The sequence below is a fragment of the Echiichthys vipera genome (assembly GCF_963691815.1).
Source record: "Echiichthys vipera genome assembly, chromosome: 3".
Classification (NCBI taxonomy): Eukaryota; Metazoa; Chordata; class Actinopteri; order Perciformes; family Trachinidae; genus Echiichthys; species Echiichthys vipera.
Window position 1 is genome coordinate 2,845,335 of NC_139828.1, and position 14,798 is coordinate 2,860,132.

The following is a 14,798-nucleotide window of genomic DNA, read 5'->3' on the forward strand; positions in this document are numbered from 1 at the left end:
CCCCCTCCATCTCTACACTTCTAAGCAAAGTAAGACTATTTTAAGAAAAGACCAATGAAGTCACGGTTATGTCATCCACCAGTATCGTGCACCATCTGACTCAACCCCCCACTCTCCGTATGACTCTCCCCTCTCAAGTTTAAGGATTATTCTTGTCTTTTCAGTCTGACAGCAGACACGCCAATCTTTTCAAACCTCAAATCCCAGAGAAGGCGATCCCGTGGGGTGAATCTGTGTCACTGTGCACCTGCAGGTGTCAGAGCTGCCACCGGAGCCGCTCCGATCCACTGTACCTGAACAACATCCACCTGCTGTCACCTGTGTCCTCGGGGACCACACCCAGTCCTCCACACTCACTCCACTCTCAGCGAGCCCGAGGAGAAGCGCTCATCACATTTCTGACACCAGATTCTTTTACCCGCGTGGGCATCGTCACCACACGGACACACAGTATTTAGACGCTCGTCTCTGCGTTCACCTGCACGCACCTGCACCTGAGCCAGAGGAGCAGAAAACTCCTGCATCTTTTTGGTTTCATTTTATTTCATTTGCAAGTTTTGCTTTGCCACACCAGAGACACTTAAACTTGGGATATAAAGAAATATAACATACTGAAGGGTAAGATTGTTATTTTCTGTGCCTTAATGTCTTTGATTCATGTAAACACATGCAATTTCACTTTCTAATATGGCTTCCCCTCTCCTATAGGTCTCCCATTAACAGATATCTGTTACGGTTCTCCCAGCTCTGTGTGTGTGTGTGTGTGTGTGTGTGTGTGCGTGTGTGTGTGTGTGTGTGTGTGTGTGTGTGTGATCATTAAGACTCATTGTCAGTGCAGTCATTGTCACAGTAATTTCACCAGGATGTGGACTGGATGTAATAGCACAGCATGCATGTGAAGATTGGCCACATACTGTAGAGTGTGTGTGCGTGCGTGCATGCGTGTGTGTGTGTGCATGTGTGTGTGTGTGTGTGTGTGTGAGAGAGAGAGATAGAAGGTCTCAGCTGATGAAAGAAGAAATGCAATAATTTATCTTCTCCTTTTATTACAGATTAAAATGGGCTGCTTCACATTCATCAAATTGATGATGGTCTTGTTCAACTTGCTTATCTTTGTGAGTATGTTTCCGCTCTGATTGCATATATGAGGAGGGGGGGGGGCAGGGAGGTGGGGGTCGGGTTGTGTTAATCTCAACATGAAAAGTCACGCGTGAAGTAAAAGAAACAAACTTTCATCACAACGCGTGGAAAACCGTTTCATTGCCCTTCAAATACAAACATCTCGGGACACTTCCTGAGTGATGCTCCTTCCTCTCTCTCCACCGGAGCAATTTTCATCCCATTAACTTCAAAAGGCTCTAATTTTGCCTCCCACATCTTCAGCCTAATGTCGATAACTAATGTGCTTTGTGAAATGGAGAGAAACTTTGGCGAGGGTAAGCTGAATCTGCCCACCTGGAGTCCCACTGTCACAGATGAAGCTCCCAGCACCGACCGAGTCATCACTTTCCTCCCGTCTCTGCCTGAGTTACACACTGCCGGATGAATCTGCCGCGGAGGCTCTTAAAGTCGCAGCAGCGCACTGATTATGATGTCTCTTTGTTTACCAGCAGAGCAGAATGACAAAGACGATCCTCTCCTGCTCTTAAAAACAATTATTGTTCAAGTTCAGTGTCAACTTCATCATCTCTCCGTCAGAGGAGGCGACTCCAGTGGAGATCTGCATACACAGAATTTATCTCTGGAGGAAATTTGCAGGATTTACATAAGAATGATGATTTTTCCTTAGATCAGTTCATAAATTCCCAAACTTGACACGTGGGTTGTCCTCACTAAATCAGAAATCACACAGTCATTTGTGCAGTGACAAATTAGTGTATTAAAGTAGATGTGTAGAATATCTGAACCTTCCTTTAACCTCAACCAGTCGTCAACACTTTGGCAAAGCCATTGAAATAAGATGAGAGTAAAGCGGACATCCATCCATCCATCTTCATCCTCTTGTCCCTAACTGGGTCGCAGGGGGGCTGGAGCTGATCCCAGCTGACATCGGGCGTGAGGCGGGGTCCACCCTGGACAGGACGCCAGTCTATCACAGGACACATAGAGACGAACAGAGACAGACAACCATTCACACCTACGGGTGATTTAGAGTCATCAATGAACCGAACACCTGCACGTCTTTGGACTGTGGGAGGAAACCGGAGAACCCGGAGAAAACCCACGCAGACACGGGGACAACATGCAAACATGATTTCTCTATAGTAGTGGTAGAGAAAAGAGGAGGAGGTCTGAGACACCACTTCTCTCCAGTTTACAATGCTGCCCTTTCATCCCTTCATTCAACAATCCAACCTCAAAGAACAACTGTTCACAAACGTCCTCCTGTGACTCCAACCACTGTGGTTCAGACTCAATAGAGAACTAACCAAGTCCAGACCTACTTCCACCAACGACTGGACCAGGACCAGGACCAGGCTGGTACTGGACCAGCACTAACGAAGTCCAAACCTACTTCCCACCAACGACTGCCGATCCTGCAGCTGCTTCTTTGTCCAAGCAGCTGAGTGAGCGGAGACGGGCAACAACCAGAGTCACTATAGGCCGAGCATTCACTCCATGGACTGAGAGAAAGCAGAGGACTGCCATTCAAACGCACGCCCAAATGGCTACGCTTAAACTTGATCGCGAACATCACTTTCATCTGCACTTAGCTGGAACGACTAACGCTAACGGCTAACGCTAACTGTCAGTCAAACTCCTCTAATCCTTGTTTTTATGGTGTGATTCTCTGGAGGGGACGGGTTCAAACAGACTCCGGTCTCCTGGAGCTACTGGGCCGGGTCTGACCAACCTGGCAACCCCACTGCTGGAACTATTTTTTGTGGTTGAAACTACGATCTTAAAACACTAGATGGTGGTGTTCTGCTCATTCTCTATATTCAACCTTTTAGTAACACGTTAGAGGCTACACAGTATTGGTGATGTATAAGTTTGCAGAAAGAGAGCCTGTGATTTTTAGCTCTACGTGTACGTCTCTCCTCCGCTGCTGCCTTGAACCCGATCTAAATGCATTGGAAATTAGAAGTGTCTCCATGTGTGCTCTACGTGTGCAGATCCGAGGCCGAGTGTCGGAACTTAATCAGATTGTCTGCTCCCGGTAATATGACCCATGAAAATGGGTTTTTAAACTCGACTGACGTCTTTCTCATTCCAGCCCTTTCAAAGAGAACCAATTCCATTTCAATTGGGGCGGGACAGGCCCCTCTGTATCTTTCTATCTCTCCATTCACCTCCCCCTCTCAGGAGGCAGAGGCCTCCTATTCTTCAGCATGTTATTCATTCCCTCTCCTCGAACCCTAATAGGTGATATTTTCCGTCTCCATATACGACACTGCTTCTTCTTCTTCCCCCTACTCTTTCAAAAAAACCCGATTTACGTCTAGTCTTTTTTTTTGCCGCGTGGTTCTTCAACTGACGAGGCATCCGTCTGCACAGGGCGCACAATCACAAGGATTAGCAATCTTAAAAAAGAAGACGTGGTGCCAGCTATAATTATACCTGGTGAGGGATGATGGTGGCACGCATGGAGTTAGAGGGGGAATATGCCTGTCGTATCACATTTAGCCAACGGTGCGGTGATGGCACTGAACAGGTTCAAGAGACAAGAAAAGAAACCCCAGAGTGAAAGGTGGGGAGAGCAGAGAGGATGAAGGAGAGGGAGGAAAAAGAGGATGAGAAGAGCGAGGCCAAGGTAGGGAGACAAAGAAAAGAAGGGGGTGATGATCCCCACGTGGGAGACGTCAGCGTCTGACAGGAGATGTGGAGTGTCGGGGCCTGAAGGAGAGCAGAAGGGGCCCCCTGACTACACTGAGCCTGATGGAGCCTGACAGACAATATCAGGTTTCAAACATGGTTTCTGCAGAGCACGGGGGAAAGAGGGAGAAATCCTTCAGTAGGAGGAGTGCAGGGTGAATTACGCAGGAGGAGACGGATGAGGATAAAAGGGTGGAAGAGAAGGTCAGAGGTGGAGAGAGGAGGAGGGCGGAGAGAGATAATGAGAGTGGGATCCGGTGATTTCCACACTGTAATGCGAAACATGTGACATCGTTCTGACTTTGTTTGACAGGAGACGGTTTTACGGGTTTTTCAGTCGATAGATTTCAGTGTCTCCTAAAATGAAATCTGAGCAGGGAATATAAAGTGAGTTCTCCTTAAATGTCCGTTTGTATACGAACATTATTCCAATGGTTTCAAATATACATCATGTTTAAGTCAGTAAGTTATGGTTTAATGCAAACCTATGATCATATTCACCTGTGTCCTGAATACATTTAGGATAAAGTGCAGCACATTTTTGCATTCAATCAGTACTGTGAATGAAATTAACTCTTTCTGCACAAATATCTGAGTGTTGCCTCCAACAATCAACACTCCACCTGTTGGACAAGCTGATTGTTTTCTGGCATGACTCAGGCTACGTCCACACGATCGAAAACGACCTTTTTCTGTCTGTTGTTTGTAAAAAGATGTCCGTCCACGCGGCGTAGACTCAAAAAAGTATCTGCGTCCACACAAAACCAGTGAAAACTAACTCCAGACGCTGTAGTACCCATGCCAGGCCTGGAGGTGGCGCTGTAACTGCCACAGAAATACACCAACAACGGAGAAGAAGAGACGGGGAGACGCTGTGGAGAATCCAAACACCGGAGAGTTTCTCTCCAAATCCTCCTCCATCCTAGAGACAAACGTGTCCCTGGTTCTGGTCTTAGTGGAGACTTTGGTGCTGTTCTGGACTCTGATGCACCGATCACTCTGCAGTTAGTGTCCTCACTGAGCAGAGGGTGCTGCTGGGAGCCCCTTCACTCTGCAGTTAGTGTCCTCACTGAGCAGAGGGTGCTGCTGGGAGCCCCTTCCCCGTCCCGAAGCTAGATTTAGCAACTTTTCAGATCTTCTTAGCAACTTTATTTATAAGTTAGGGTTAGAGGTCGGAGGTGGGGCGATGACTGCATCGTTTAACAGAGTATGCGACGAAAATGCAATTGGGGGCGTTTTCAGATCTTCCCACTCTGGGACCCATTTTCAGGCTCTGATAGCCCCGACTGTGTGTGGATGGTCGACCGAAAGGATACTAAAGTCGTGCGGTTGCAGGAAAACGCGTCCCCGTGTGGAGACTTTGGCATCACCTGTCATCACAAAATCAAACTGTGGCGCTCGAGTACGGTCGGTTTTAATTACAGGGAACATGTGGTTAACGTTGTGAATTAAAAAGAAGTATGTGATTAAGTTTAAGCAACAAAACCACTTGGTTACAGTTTGGTAAAAAATGTGGGTGGGGTTAAAATAAGTGACGTAATTAAAGGGAAACACGGGACACACGAGACACGAACAGCGGTCTCCTGGGTGAAAGTCCCATTTGACACGTCCACCTCTACTTCTGGAGCGCAGATGCACAAAGGGCCGCGACAAAACTGCAAAATCTGGTGCCCCGGGAATGAAAATGGGCTGGTTTAACTGTCTTCCATGGTTGGAAAGTCAATCATAATCATCGTCTACTGTCCAGTGTGTCGTTCCCTGTATATAGTCAGTTTTTACAGGTGTCTTTTTTAACTGCCAAGACCAAAACATCCAGTGTATACCAGTGAAAATACTGCTAAAATATCTTGTCTTTGTTGACAATTACCTTCCCAATTCACTGAATTCAGTTGCAGAGCTGACAAAAGAACCATCCCTGTGTCTTCAGAGGACAGTAAACGTCCCTCCTCATCACTGCCCATGCTATCATCCTGTAACCTACTTCTGTAACACCCCAAGGCTGGCTTCATCCAGCAGCAGCACAAGACAACCGCTAAATGGATTTCCTTCCATTATGCCTTTGTGACATGAGTGGTGAGATAAAAGGCAGTCATGGAAAAGAGCAGTCATTTCGATCAGAAAAGGTAGAAAAGAGGCCAAGTTGGTGCTCGGGCCTTGATACATAATGGCAGGCCCGAGGCAGCACCTCTGCGTCCAACAAAAGGAATCCACCTCTGCTGAATGGAGTGAATTATATAGAGGTGTCATGGTGTCACATAGAGGTAATGGTAACAGAGGGTTAGTGATGTAAGATGGCCTCTCATTTCCAAAAACGTATTACCGCCTCAAGAGCTGTTGAACCCACCCAAAGGATTTACTTTTTACCCGTAGTGCTTAAGTGTGGATTACAACCTCTGGATATGCGACTGCTCAGTGTCCCACTTTCATTAATAACAGGGTTTTCTTGCATCACTGTGCTGATCATGTTTTCCTGGATCCTCCTGCAGCTGGGTGGCCTGACCCTGCTGGCCATGGGGATCTGGGTGACCGTAGACGGGGGCTCCTTTCTGCGGCTGCTTGGGCCGTTCTCCAGCCAGGGCATGCAGTTCGTCAATGTTGGCTTTTTCTGCATCGCCATCGGGGCCGTGCTGGTGCTGCTGGGGCTCCTGGGATGCTGCGCGGGCCAAAAGGAAAGCAAGTGTCTGCTGCTCACGGTAGGTGTAAGAAGACCTGGTTTCCAAAGTGTAAGGTGTAGCGGAGGGTTACTTGGTTCTTCAGGTTTACATTTGGAGAAATGTAAACCTGACCCAATCATCAGATATAGACATAGATAGATCACCGGTCCAATGGGATGGAAGGTAATGTCCCTCCCTCTGTGTCTTCTGGATGTTTAAGGGCGCACTCCCACTGTGCCTCCGTCCCGTGCCCCGTGCTTTAGGGTCCTTGTCCCCCCCTCCAGGCCCGTTTGTACTCACACTACCTGGGCCTCGGAGAATGCTTCTTGCTGCCTATACGTCATCACGCCGTAACACGTCACACGCATTGATGACGTCATGGCGATGCGTGGCTTTGTTTCCAGATCTTTCCGTAGACCTCAGAGTTTTTGTGCGTCTTGTCGACTGTTTTTGAATCTTTTCATCGACCAAATCTGCAGTAAACACTCCACCTCCGCATCACACCAACGTGAACCTTTCACCGCCATTGTTTGAAATGTCCGCGCATGGTCCCTCCTTCTTTTTTCTACGTCCCAACAGGCGCACAGGAAATGACCTCAGAACCACCGTAGGCCTCGTACACGTGCGCACGCTCGTGCTCGTACATGTGCAAACGTGCTTTACAAAAGCCCACCTCTCCCAGTGGGGCTGTGGCCGGCCAGCTGGCCGCAGCTTGGCGTGGAGCGGTTGCAATCACACTGGTCAAACGAACTAGACTTTACCCCGAAAAACCTGTTTGGGTCCTTTACGGAAGGACAGTGTGTGCGCCCTAAGTAGGCGACTCTGCTCATGTATATGAACACTGATGATTTCTGAAGGTGTTTCCAAGTCAGACTCAAAATGTTCAAATGAAATCATGTAGAAAAACCAACAGTGAGACGTTACAGTAATCTCCGTGTGTAACACGTCCCATTGCCCTTAAAACCAGTTGAACCACTGACATTGGGATGCAAATGATCATATATGGGTTCATGAGGTTCCTCCCTATCCAGTATCCCACCCCTCCTTGCATTAAGCTCATCAATGCCGCCAATAATACCCACGTCTGCCCCCTCCTGCCTCATTCACACCCGCAACACGGCCAACCTCCAGAACAGCACAGTGTACATTATTATGCTCATTAACGACATGCTAACTACCTCTTAGTCCACTGCGGTGAGTCTAATGAGGAGCACAGGCAGCACATTTCCCCCCAGTAGAGCCTCCCATCATGTCCACGTCTCCCATTGAGTTAAATGATGACGGTGCAGCGGATCCTGCTCACGTGAGAATCGGCTGTAATGGACTGGATAAAAAGAACAGAGGAGTGGATCATTCACGCTCTCTTCATTGCCCCTCTGTAAATCTGCTGAGCTTTACCATTAGCCTGTGATTGTTACGTGCGACACCCGCTGTTTAACAGGCCCCGGGGCGTTCAGATCAGTTTTGGTGTTCATATATAGATTCAGATTTAGTGTTTTTGAGAAAGGCCCTGTACTCTTAGGTCCATTCAGTGGTTATAGTTATAAGAAACGCGCCTCTGCGTGCACCTAGAGCTTTCTGTTTGGTTTGCAAAAATCCACCGCGCCCGTACCATCCTGTCCACTCAGCACAGCTCACAGTTCGTGCACACGACACAGATCCCCCCCTTGCCCCTTGCACATGTTACGATATCACAGACACACGCCTCAAGCTAACATACGCTAAATGACGTTAGCAGTTGCCATCTATGAGTAAGCTAGCCAGCCTACCGCCATGTAGAGCAGGGATGTCAAAGTCAAATACATCAGAGGGCCTGATAGTTGACATCTGCCCTGAATGCTGATGAATAACTTGCGGCGCTGCAGTGAGTTCGCGGGCTACCGTTGCATTGTGGGTAATGTAGTTTTGGTGCATGAAAAACACCAGGAGGCGGCTGTGGCGTGTGGGCCGGTTCTAATACTAATCAAACATCATCCCAGGGGCCAAGATCATTCATTCAGGGCCTGGACTTTGACACCCATCATGTAGAGTGTAGTCCATGCTGTTTATTGATGAGAGAAGAGACGGGCGCGTTCACAGGAATATGGTGCACGCGCACTGACGAGCACACGATGGGAGGGAGGGGAGGAGCTCGGTGGGTTGAGGGGGAGGGGCGTGAGAGTTTTAAACATTCAAAGTTCGACTAAGTCAACACGATCTGCCAGACTTGCCGACTGCAGCTTTAACGAGACATGTACATCCTCACAAGTAGAAACTTTTAGTGCCATCTGGTAGTAGCACAGGAAACCGTACATTTATTATTGTAAAATCCAGATGACGGGTATTTCAGCCAAGTTACTCGACAGCCAATCACGAGACAAAAGTTCAAAACGTCATAAAATGTTATTATGGAAACTTATCTAGTCATACTTCATAGCATTTGGTCCTTGAAATGGAAGAAATGTGACAAATTTAAGCAACAATAACAAGCTGAAACACTGAGGATGGGGACTTTATTAGCATTCATGTAAAGTGCTAGTCAATCGAGTGGGAAGACTTCCCAAAAGAAAGCAATAGATAGCAATAAATGATAGGGTAAGAGACGGTTCCTGTGGTTCTTATACGTCTACATTGATATGTATTTGTTTGTTGTTGTAATGTGACGCATTTCCATGTTTCAGAAAGGTTGAACCCAATAGTTGGAGACAACCCTGAGGTGGAGGATTTATCTGACGCTGATGATTTGATTGTTTTATACGTTGTAAAAAAACACTTTTCCAAAAACGCCTTACTGTATTTTTCGGATTATAAGTCGCAGTTTGTTTCATAGTTTTCAAATAAATTTCCCCCAAAAATGCGACTTATACTCTAGTGCGACTTCTTTATTCTGCGATTTGTTTTTCCTTCTTTATTCTGCATTTTCGGCCGGTGAGAGTTTTAAGTCTGGAGCGACTTTTAATCCGAAAAATACGGTATTCAAATATCATTTTTGTATTTAACAGGTTCTACTAATCCTAAATACGGTAAATAAGTTACATTAAAAATGCATAACAAACAAATGCATACTGTATTCTTATTGTAGTTCATATTTTGTATGTTATTTTTTGTACCGCTGCTACGATGACCTCATTTCCCCTCGGGGATAAATAAAGTTATCTGTCTATCCATCCATCAAACTAAATTTCAACAAAAGTCCGATTTTTCTCATTTACCCAAAACCTTTCTTCCCCCCCTGCAGTTCTTCTCCGTCATCCTCATCATATTCATCGCTGAAGTGGCAGCTGCAGTCGTGGCTCTGGCCTACTCCTCATTCGTAAGTGCCCCTCTCTTCACCGCCTCATCCCGACCCCTCTCTCCTCTCGCCCCTCTTCCTCCTCTTCTACCACTCCCCTGCCTTTGTCTCTTAATTCGTCTCGTCCCTCTTGGTCTTTCTCTTTCACCCTCTCACCTCATCGTCTCCACTCTCTGGATTTTATCTCCATGTAAATTCTCATTCACAGCCGCAGCCATCATTGAATTACCGGCTTTATGTCCGCCTCACTACATTCGGCTACTTAATGACTCTGGGATGGCCCGGGGCCGTGTGCGCCATCTCTAACTTTGAGCAATTTATTACTTTGGAATATTGAAGCTCAAGCATTTTATATGCAAAACAGCCTATTTACATATGTGTTCCCCTCTCTCTCTCTCTCTCTCTCTCTCTCCCTCTCTCTCTCACACACACACACACACACACACACACACACGCACAAGTGCTCCATTTACATTTAGTGCCACGTATAATAATTACAAGGGTTTCAAATGAGCTATGTAAAAGGAGGTTAGTGGAGATTGGGATCCTAATAAAGAAAATAGAGAGTGTGTTTTTTTCTATCCAATCAGAGGATGTATCTGAGTCCCCAGGAGCAAGAGAGGTAATCTAACAAACACCCATCTGCAGGGAGGGAGGGAGGGGCTGATGAACGGAGGAGAGTCTCTGCACGGCCTGGGAATTTCACTTGATGTGCCGCTGCTTTGCTCCAGTTTGAGCAGCAGCCGCACGCTGCAGAGGATCTCAGATGTATGCATTTCAGACCATTTATAGAGAAGATGCTCAAGTACGAAAGTTGTTTAGTTTGAATGACTTCTTTTAAAACACAGCAGCGAAATCGAGTGCAGAGCGGCCGACTGCGTGATCAGAACCATCACCTTATCGTGGTGGAGAGGTTTGCGTGTCCCTGTGAACCCGAGGGCTGTGTCGTCTGGAGTCTAGTGCTCCTGGTAGGGCGTCCCATGGCAGGGTGGTCTCAGGCGAGGGGCCGGACTAAGAATGGTTCACAAAGACTATTGATAAACGAGGAAGAGGAAGAGAGACCGTGCCCAGAGGAAGCCAGGGGCCCTCCGTCTGGAGCAAGGCCCAGACGGAGGGGTCGCCGGCGAGCACCTGGTGGCCGGGTACAGCTGCGTAGAGCCGCTGCTCCTTTGCGTTGAAAGGAGCCAGCTGAGGTGGTTCAGGATCATCTAGTAAGGATGAACCCTGGGCGCCTCCCTAGGGAGGTGTTCCAGGCACGTCCAGCTGGGAGGAGGCCTCGGGGAAGACCCAGGACCAGGTGGAGAGATTAGATCTCCACACTGGCCTGGGAACGCCTCAGGATCCCCCAGTTAGAGCTGGTTAATGTGGCCCGGGAAAGGGAAGTTTGGGGTCCCCAACCCCGGATAAGAGGCTGAAGATGAGTGAGTGTGATTGAGACCATAAACTCATTAAGAAAACGTTCACTGAAACAATAACTCAAGGCTCATTGGAGCTTCTCTTTGGAGCCGGTGGAGTCGGCACCTGCTGGACACTTCACCATTGGCTCCGATACTATGTCCATTATTAACATTAACAGTCTATGGATCAAGGCCAAAAGAAAAGTTTGACTTGTGGTAAAGCAAACAATGATTTATATTCACTAAATCATATATTGCATTTCAGTGTCTTTATATGGATTGACACAATTTTGTAGATGGACTCTTTTGATCGCACACTACCCTGAAATTTTGCTATATTTATTATAATATACAGAACTCACAGCTCTCTATTAGATTCATGTTTACTCTCCTGATCTCACACAAAGAAGTGTGTGTGTGTGTGTGTGTGTGTGTGTGTGTGTGTGTGTCCTTGGAGGCAGAGCTGGGAGTGCTGCTGCTGCGGTTTGGTTTAAATAAATCTGACCCATCCCTCGCCTGTCATTTACAAAAGCTAACCAAGGCGAACAACGTAAACGGCGTTGGGTGAGAAGTGGAGAGAGAGAGAGAGAGAGACAGAGAGAGAGAGAGAGAGAGAGAGAGAGAGAGAGAGAGAGAGAGAGAGAGAGAGGTGAGCTATTGTCTGAACTCGACCCAGTGAAATGCAAGATATAACTCATAGGTTTGTCTTCCTAAAGGAGATCACAGATATGGTTTAGAGTCAATTTAACGCGCTGTTTGTTAGCTTTAGCATAATGTGTTCATTACAAGCACAAAGGACATCGTCTCCTCCATCACCGCAGCAGCTGTCCGTCCCCTGCTCTTGATAACACACACACAGTAAACACAATAGCATCCGAATAATGAATATGGGCGATATACGTCTAATATGCATATATATGGCCGCCTGTGTCAATAAGACAATGAAAGAAGACAATAAATAAAGTGTTGATCTATTCCGTGCTACTTATCGGCGGCATCAATCTGCCGGGTGGCCGCCGGGCGCCGCACAGCTCATCTAAGCAAAGAGCCAATAACCTTCAGGTGGACGGAATAACTGAGATTTAATAAGCAATTCCAGCGAGCATTATGAGAGGCCGTCTGTGGTCATGGTTGTTCTCTCTCCGCCAAAGTGATTCGGAAGTGACCGCGGTGCAGATTTATTACCGGAGGGCCGATACGGACGATCACGCGGGGATGAATAAAACAAACGCCATGTGACGTTTAATGAATCTGTCCGTGTGGAGTAAAGGAATGCTCCCTCAAAACGTAATCCAATACTGATCGCTGTTTGCTTTAATATACGCTCAGATTAGTGATGTAAGATGATTAACTCCAATTACTTGGGCTTTAAAGCCGCACCGATCAATATCTGTATGTTAATGATGGGAGAAATGACTGTGTGTGGGTGTGTGTGTGTGTGTGTGTGTGTGTGTGTGTGTGTGTGTGTGGGGAAGGGGTCATTCATGACGAACGCACAATGAAACATCCCCAACTACGTAGTTCCCCTGAGCATCTTTGAGCATATCCCATACACCATTGGTTCCCAACCTGGGGGGCCCGACCCCCCAAGGGGGGCGTCAAAGATCCAGGGGGGGTCACGAAGCCCTCTTGATTTTAAGTGGTTTAATAATTTTAATGTAATCAAAATGTAAAATAAATGAGAAGGCTAAGCATTTAATTCATATATGTGACAAAATCAACTGAATCCAAGAGCCACATTAAACATTTATTCTTGTATTTCAAATTTTAGATAAATTAATAAGTTAAAGGCCGATATCACGAGGAACAGAGCGCGTGTGACTTGAACGCCTCACGTGCAGCAGTGGTTGCCGGGCGGAGATAAGGGAGAGATGGCGAAGCGTCAGGGAGAGGAGACTGCGGAAAATGTCAAAAAGAAAAAGAGGGGCTACCAAGAAAGTTATATTGAGTTTGGCTTCATAGAAGCAATGGATACAATGAGGGGAGTGTATATTTTTAATTTTATAATAATTTAATTTCTTTATTATATTTCAACATGTTACCTGCTTAAATTAATTTGAAAAAGAAGAACTTGCATTTTTAAAAGTACAAGTTCTGAAGAAATATGTCGTAATCATACACAGGTTCTCCTCATTGTCCCATGCTGTTATTAAATAACTGGAATATAAAGTATTTCATGTAAAAGAAGTTATGATGTTCCTTATTTTATTTTTATTTTCATGGGGTGGGGGTGGGGGTCACCAAAGGTACAATGGTATAAATGGGTCCCTTAAGAAAAAGATTGGGAACCACTGCCATACGCAATAACATTAGACTGTCCATGTGTTGCACCAAACCCAACACGTTTCCTTTAGCGTACGACCAATGACCCCCCCCCCCCCAAAAAAAAAAACATATTGACCAGTTCACGGTCACAGTTGGTGACAAACAAATGGTTGTCAAAAGGCAAATGTTGATTTTTGGTTCCACGGCGCCCTCCTGGGAGACAGGCTTGTGTTTCTTTGACCCCTCCATCCACCCTGACCTCCAACACTATCCAGCTGCAGCCCCGGAGCACAAGCCCCTCACCTGACACAAGCCCCTGACTCGACGGAAGTGAAGCAATAGTTTGTTGACTCTAAAATCACCCGTAGGTGTGAATGGTTGTCTGTCTCTGTTCATCTCTATGTGTCCTGTGATAGACTGGCGTCCTGTCCAGGGTGGACCCCGCCTCACGCCCGATGTCGGCTGGGATCGACTCCAGCCCCCCCACAATACATTTCCCCTCAGTCAGGTCGCAGTCCTTCACACACACACACACACACACACACACACACACACACACACACACACACACACACACACACACACACACACACACACACACACACACACACACACACACACACACACACACACACACACACACACACACACAGTTACTGTATATTCATCAGTTAGTGTATCTTACAGTTAATTTACAGTCCCGACATTACAAAAAGGTGTTCCAGGCACGTCCAGCTGGGAGGAGGCCTCGGGGAAGACCCAGGACCAGGTGGAGAGATTAGATCTCCAGACTGGCCTGGGAACGCCTCAGGATCCCCCAGTTAGAGCTGGTTAATGTGGCCCGGGAAAGGGAAGTTTGGGGTCCCCTGCTAAAGCTGCTGCCCCCGAGACCCGACCCCGGATAAGAGGCTGAAGATGAGATGAGATGAGTACGGTGAAGGCATCAAAACACCTTTTCAGTCCCAAAGGAAGGAGCCCATTGGTGCTTTGTTTTGTGTGTAGGGACTCTTCTCATGCTGCTGCAGAGGTTTGCTGTTATTTTCAGCAGCATTAGTGGTTAAAAAAGACGTTTGAATGCCTTCATCGTACTGCCCCGAGCTAATCACTGTTAGCCACGTACGTCTGTTAGCGACTCTCCTGGATTTCTTCGTACATACCGACATACAGATAAAAAATTGTCTCGATGGCGTATTTGATGTAAGTGTAAGCGCTGGAAAAGAACATGGGATGATTTTGTGAGGAAAACACACCCAGCAGCTGTGAAACGCGGCCCTGAGGCGAGCTGCCATGCAACGTCTATGGAGAGCTGAGGCTGCAAGCGCCGGCTGTTCGATTCTGTGGCAAAGAGCAGCCAAACTAAATGTTGGGGAAAATTTTAGCGGTGAAGTGCGGCCA

General features: G+C 47.0%; 1 protein-coding gene across 1 annotated transcript in view; it reads left to right on the top strand.

Moving 5' to 3' along the window:
- Positions 1 to 1,055: 1,055 nt before the first annotated feature.
- tspan1 (tetraspanin 1) overlaps positions 1,056 to 14,798 on the top strand; it is a gene marked incomplete at its 3' end in the record, with an annotated part of 32,513 nt that continues 18,770 nt past the window's right edge. Inside the window, exons 1-3 of the mRNA XM_083911314.1 lie at positions 1,056 to 1,115; positions 6,303 to 6,509; positions 9,688 to 9,762. Coding sequence (XP_083767440.1) covers positions 1,059 to 1,115; positions 6,303 to 6,509; positions 9,688 to 9,762 — 339 coding nt within the window. The 5' untranslated portion in view covers positions 1,056 to 1,058. The remainder of the gene's footprint in view (positions 1,116 to 6,302; positions 6,510 to 9,687; positions 9,763 to 14,798) is intronic.